Source organism: Capsicum annuum, chromosome 4 (assembly GCF_002878395.1).
Source record: "Capsicum annuum cultivar UCD-10X-F1 chromosome 4, UCD10Xv1.1, whole genome shotgun sequence".
Taxonomy (NCBI): Eukaryota; Viridiplantae; Streptophyta; class Magnoliopsida; order Solanales; family Solanaceae; genus Capsicum; species Capsicum annuum.
The window spans coordinates 197653704-197660930 of record NC_061114.1 but is presented as its reverse complement, the minus strand read 5'-3'; the positions used below and the strand labels follow the sequence as shown (position 1 = coordinate 197660930).

At 40.7% G+C, this 7227-nt stretch overlaps 1 protein-coding gene across 1 annotated transcript; it reads left to right on the top strand.

Annotated features, from left to right (window-relative positions):
* The first annotated feature begins 346 nt into the window (after positions 1 to 346).
* Positions 347 to 994, top strand: LOC124898043. The gene has a single exon (XM_047411660.1). The coding sequence runs from the start codon at positions 347 to 349 to the stop codon at positions 992 to 994; it is 648 nt and encodes a 215-aa protein (XP_047267616.1).
* Positions 995 to 7227: the final 6233 nt, after the last annotated feature.

Genomic DNA, 7227 nt, shown 5'->3' with positions numbered 1-7227 from the left:
AAAATTTATTTTCTTAAATGTACTAAAAGAATAGGTTTTATTCTTTTTAAAACGAATAGAATATTTTATCTGAAATATTTCAAATCTTATTCATAGTCAAATTTGACGACTCCGTAATATATTTGCCAATTGCCCCATGTTTTGATTTGTGCTTAATTAGATTCAAACGAATCATGGCCTATTTGATTGCACTGGATAACAACAATATAATGATAGTCAATATTCATAAAAGGCAAAAAAGGCTAACAAGAACATCATCGGAACAGTAAATGTCAACTACTAACAGTTTACCACCAGATCCCACTCCCCCTCACCCCCCGACTCTCAGCCAACTGACGATGTAGACATGGAAGAAGAATCAACTACAGATCGACGTTTCTTTAAAGATATCTTGACGGACAAAGATGCGCTGCTCTACCATCCATGGCGGTTCTTCGTCATTGTCAAGCTCATAGGGAGGAAGACAACCCATCAGATCCTCAAAGCAAAAATTAATGATTTATGGAGACCATCGGAACCCTTGATGCTCATAAATCCGGGTCACGACTTCTTTACAGTAAAATTAAGTAAGGAGGAGAATATGAGCAAAGCTCTGCATGAAGGTCCTTGGTTCGTCTTCGGCGGATTTCTATCGGTTATCAAATGGGAGCCTAACTTCGTACCATCGGAATCAACCCTAACACACATGGCCATCTGGGTCAGACTTCCATGCCTTCCGACAGATTTCTATGACAGACAGATACTCGAAAAGGTCGGGAACAACCTGGGGTCGCTCCTCAAGATCAATTCTTGTACATCGTCAACTCTAAGGGGAAGATATGCCCGATTATGCATCCAAGTTCCCCTGAACTTGCCTGTCAAAAAAACAATCACCATTGAAGACCACATTCAACCAGTAGAGTATGAAGGCCTTGGGATTCTGTGTACCGGTTGCGGAAGAACGGGACACTCACTGAAGGAATGTACGGCAAATATTACAAACATCCCGTCCTAAGAAGCAAGCTCGCCCAACGCCCACTCGACCAAGCCACCCATGGAAAGCATGATGTGGAAACTTGTAAGCTTCCTAAAAAAGAAGCCAGGGAAGCATCAGGTAACGAATGCACCAGCTGCGCCAGGTATGAAGAATACATCCTCGAAACCCCCACCCCACAACAACCAAAAGAATAAGAGTCATGGCCCAAAACATAAGCCATGGAAGGCCCCACCTCCTAGTTACAATGCTGGTAATAGGGCCTTACCTTCCAGTGGTAAACCCAGTACTAGAAGAACTGCTCATGGGACACCCCAATCTCATAGTTTTGTACCCCCTATTAGTAATAGTTCTGATGTTCTCAGTAGAAATAATCTTAATAAAAACATTCCTGAGGAAAAGAATTTAAGTAATGACACTTATCCTGACAAGACCCCTAAAGTTAAGACCATTAATCACCCCATTAATGAAGCCCATGGCTCATTGAACCCCACCCCTCTCAGCCCTCAGTTGGAAGCCATGGACAAATTTCCCAATACAGATATAACCACTGAGGTCACATCCATTAACTCACCTCCTACCAACCACACCCTTACTACTAAAAATGAAAACACTGAACCTACTACCACCACTATTACCATACCAAATACTAACAATGGACAACCATTTCAACCAAACGCTAAACCTGACCATACCCAAACCACTAATCTTTCTAGTAACTGCTCCATAGAGTCAGGACCATGTTCCTACCTCATGGATGGAATTACTCTTGCAGGACTTTTCACTGACTCTGAATGCAACCATTGGAGACCAGCCAGTGATCCTAACCCTGCAAGACCCTCACTACCTAGCCCATGTAGTGAAGGAGGCAATAGATCACTCAGTTCAACAATTGGGGAATCAACTATAGATGCAGTCCTTACTCTAGGACCTAACAGGCACATCCTCAGTGCACCTCTTTTCTCAGGAGCACAACATTTCCCTCCAATAGATATTTCAAACCTTTCCTTTCTTCCCAACTCAGGCCTCCAATGCTACCCTAGTGGGGCCCTCCTTCATACCCTGGAACCCCATAAGACCTCTTCTGAGCACCCAACAACAAACTCAACCAATAATCTTGGTAAACGACCAAAATGAGAAAGAAAGCTCAAATCTCAACTCCATGAAATAATGCAACTCAGACTTGGAATCAATTCTAGAAAAATTGGGGGAACAAAAGTTACAAACCATATTGCTACAAAACACCTTCCTAAAAAAATTCAGAATGCCCTTGAGAGAAGCAACTATTGTTCTATGTCCCAAGAACCTAATGAGATTCTCACTGAACCTGAGGGACAAGACGGACCAAACTCCTCCTGGTGTAACCTTGACCATAACCAAATTGAACAATCCTCACCCAATTCAGGGGAAAGGGAAATCGACCATCGCTTGCCCACCTCAACAGATGTTAACAATGATGAACATCATAATCTGGAATGTTAGGGGTGCTAAGAGTGCTACTTTTAGGAGACAGTGCACCACTCTAGTCAAAATCTACAACCCAACAATGCTGGTGCTGCTGGAGACTAAGATGGCTGAACACAAAGGTATCACTACAGAATTGGGGTTTGATAACCAAATCCAGTCTCCTACAGTTGGCAGATATGGGGGAATGGCCATCATGTGGAAAGAGGATGTCCTCAAAATTTAGGACATCTTTATCACTCCTCAATCCATCCATACCATGGTTAAGGTAATCTCTAACTTTAACTCTTGGCTTTTCACTGCTATTTATACCAGCACTGACTTTTCTTATAGACTTTCCCTCAGGGACAACATTATTTCCATGTCCCAGGCTCACCAAAAAGAATAGCTCATTGGAGAAGATTTTAACGAGATCCTCCAGGCTGGAGAGAAATTTGAGGGAAATAGACTGAACTATAATAGGGCCAGCTTGTTTAAGAACTACCTTAGATTGAGTGATCTTATAGATCTAGGTTTTAAGGGTAGCAAGTACACTTGGAGTAATAAAAGATACAAAAGAGAAAATAACATTATCCTAGAAAGGCTAGATAGGTGCTTGGCAAATACCAGTGGATCACCAAATACCCTAACACTACCATCACCACCTCCCCAGGACCCATTCTGACCACTGCCCCCTTCTGGTTAACCTCCCCTATCGTAACCACAATACTCTCAGCAGACCCTTCAGGATGGAACCAATGTGGTGCAGGCACCCCACTTTCTCTGAAGTGGTTCACTCCTTCTTTGACCCCTCCCAACCATATTATTGCAGCAATTAAAAACCTCCAAAAGAACTCTGATCAGCGGAATAGATCTTCCTTTGGTTAAATCTTCCACAACATGAAAAGGTTGCTTGCAAGAATTAAAGGTATCCAAAACTCTTCTGTCTACCCCTGTAGTCCTTTCCTGCAAAACCTGGAGAACAACCTGACCTTTGAGTATGACTACATGCTTAAGTATGAGGAATATCTCTGGAAAACTAAATCTAGAATCAGTTGGCTCCTCCAAAGATACTCTAACACTAGGTTCTTTCATGTATCAACTCTTAATAGAAGAAGAAGGAATAGAGTCCTTAACCTTAAAGATGATATAGGAAACTGGATTAATGACCAAATTGACATATCAAACCATATTACCAATTTCTATTCAAACCTGTATACTACAAGTCACCACTCTTCTCAGCCCCACCACCCTTCCCATTCCACAAACCACCCTCAATGCTCCTTCTTGCACCCCTCTGAAGCTGTTATCCTTAATGCCTCCCTTAGGGATTCTAAAGTCCTTTAAGCTATTAAGTCTTTTATCCCTCTAAAAGCTCTTGGTCCATATGGAATCCACCCTATTTTCTACCAAAAATACTGGGACATAGTCAAGCAAAAGGTCATCACCTTCTGTAGAGACACATTCACCTCCTGCACTATGGATCCCAATATGAATAAAACTCTCCTATGTCTGATTCCAAAATGTCCAAATGCTTGCCACATAAGAAACTTCAAACCAATTGACTTTTTAATACTCTTTACAAGCTCAGTACCAAGATCATTGTGGCCAGAATCAAACCATTCCTCTCTAAAATTATTGGCAAAAGCCAGGCAAGCTTCTTACAGAACAAGAGGGCCTCTGATAATGCCATTATTATCCAAGAATTCATCTCCCATTTCAAAACCATGAAGGGTAAACAAGGGAACATGATCTTAAAAATCAACCTTAAGACTCGAATGGTCCTTCATCAGAGAGTCCCTCATTTATTTTGGTTTTCCACAACCCCTGATCGATCTCATCATGTCCTGTGTGTCTTCTTCATCCATATCCATTCTCATCAATGGCTCTGAATCTCCTAGTTTCAAACCTACTAGAAGAATTAGGCAAAGCGATCCCATCTCTCCTTATCTATTCATCCTATGTATGGAGAGGCTCTCTAGAAACATTGGAGCAAAAACCAAAGATAAAGAGTAGAAACCCATAAATATCTCAAGAAAAGAACCAAGCACCTCTCTCTTTTTCTTTGTTGATGATCTAACGCTCTTTAGTTATTCTACACCTAAAGCTTGCCAAACCATCCAAAACACTCTGGCAGTTTTTTGTGACAAGTCAGGGAAGAAGATCAACCTTTTGAAATTCAAAGCTTTCTTCTCAGCAAACTGTACACCCACCACCATCTCATTCTGCTCCTCTTTTCTTGGTATCTGTCCTGCGAACTCCTTCGAAAAGTACTTGGGTTTCCCTATCTTCCATAAACCCCCTATCAATGGTGACTTTCAATTCATTCTAGACAACATGGAGAACAGACTCTCAGGCTAGAAGACCAAAATGTTAAACATGGCTGGCAGACTCATACTCACCAAATCTACCCTGTTAAGTATCCCCTCTCATGTTACGCAATACATAAAACTCCCTAAAAAAATCCATAAAGACATCAACAAAATCCAAAGTAACTTCATCTGGGGAAGCAACTCCGACAAAAAGAAGCTCCACCTCTTAAGTTGGGGAAAGATTACTTCTGCTAAATCTATGGGAGGTCTGGGCCTTCAAAAAAGTGAGATTAGAGATACGGCTGCCTATGCAAGCCTCTCTTGGAGAATGTTCCATAATCCAAACTCCCACTAGGCCAAAACCCTCTACAATAAGTACTGTACCCAGTACCAAACTGAACCAAAAAAGAGGATTAGCTCAAGAACTTGGAAATTCATCAAAGAGGGATGGGGTGTATGTTTTTCTAACCAAATATGGGTCATTTACAAAGGGGTTAGAGTCAGATTATTTGAGGATAAATAGATCCCTAACCACGACTCCGTCAAGAAAAATATTGAGGTACCTTTGCAAAAGGGGGAGGATAAGCTCATTGTGAGCCAAGTCTTCCAAAGAGGTTCCTGGAACCTTGAACTCTTATCTTTTACCTTCCCCCAACAACTCCATAGCATCATCACTGGTAGTTTCTTCCCACCCTATGAATCCGAAGACGACAAGATTATTTGAGACTCTACTCCTCATGGAAAGTTCTCTATTGCTAGTGTTTATAAGACCATTGCGGAGATACTCCATCTCCAGGACACTAATAGTAGTAGTGACTTTAACTGGGTTTAGAAGCTCCAATGCCCCAACAAGCTCAAAACCCTTCTTTGGCTTATGCTCCATAAAAGACTGCCTATTGTAGCTTATCTTAATCACTTAGGCATGTCCATAAATCCCCACTGCAAGCACTGCCCTAACATTCAAGAAGAGATCAACCATATCTTCTTCCACTGTCTTAGGGTAGCAAATTTCTGGAATAATATAGCTGCTAAGAGTAACTCAATTGCTAGCTTTGATTCTAGTACCCTTAACACTTCCAACTAGACTGCCACCTGGAAAGCAATCGCTTCCAAACCCTTCAATCCCTAGTTAAACTGGGCATCCATCCTCCATTTTTATTTCTGGAACATCTGGTTAGTCAGAAATGATAACCTCTTCAACCACAAGGACAACCCCATTTGTGCTCAAACAGTAGTTGCCCTTGCCATTGAATTCACCCTTATTGCTGGGCAGCCAATCAATACCACGAATCATTGCACCACTGTGTACCTCAAATGGCTCCCTCCATCAAAGGTACATAAAGCTCAACATAGATGCCAGTGTCAAAATTAACTAGGGACGGGGCAAGGTTAGTGGTGTCTTTAGAGATCACAGGGGAGATTGGGTCATAGGCTACACTAAGGTATTTACCTATGTGGATGTTCACCAAGCTGAGCTCCTTGCCATTCTTGAAGGCCTAAAAATTACCATCACCCACCAACTTACTCCGCTTGAAATCAACTCCGATTCAGCCACTGTAATTAACATGATTACCTTTGATTACCCTCGTTACTCTAACATCATAGCGGAGTGCAGGTACTGAATGTAGGAACTGGGGACCCCAACAGTCAGGCACACATGTAAGGAGCAAAATGGCGTTGCAGATGTGATGGCAAGAAGTACCAGCGTTGACAATGCCCCTTTTGATCAATTACACATTTTGACAGTCACTCCACTGTATGCAGTCCAGGATATGGTAGCGGACAAACATGGAGTTGCCTTTCCTAGAAGGATCGCAATTGCTATTGTAGTAAATAATGCCAACACATCCCCTACCCTTTCAAACTCTATAGGAGGGTCTAATGATACTTTACAAACATCTTGTATTAACACTACTTAACTTCTAATTATTACGAATCTTCTTCACCCAAAAAAAGAAACATGGCCTATTTGTGCAACATCATCATCATTGATGTCATCCATGCTTACGAATGACATATAAGTAGTAATTTTAACCCAAACACACACACACCCCAATCCCCCAAAAAAACTATATAAGTAGTACAAAAATAATACTTTTCTGCCCCAATTTTGTGATATTTCTCGATTTTTGAAATTTAGATTAGGTAAATTATAATTTATAATACTTTTTATAAAAAGTGTTTTTTCCAAAAAAATATGCATTCGGAGAATAAAAGTTTTTTTCTTTTTGACAAATTAACTGGAAAAAAATATTTTGTCATTACTAGAGCAGAATTTATGTTGGAAAGATGTTCCAAAATATTATTTTGGGAGAAATAATTTCTATTATTACTCAAACAGATAATGCATCAAAAATTCCCCGAACTTGTCTTCCCAACTTACTTTAGCACTTAAACTAACCTTCCATTTATTTACCCCCTTAACATCTTTGGAGTGAATTTATTTCACCCCTTAATATATAAAATAATACCTCTCATAAGGATGAGTGCATCACATTC

Coding starts and splice junctions, on each gene's coding strand:
- LOC124898043 (XM_047411660.1), top strand. CDS start 347: ATGGAAGAAGAATCAACTACAGATCGACGTTTCTTTAAAGATATCTTG.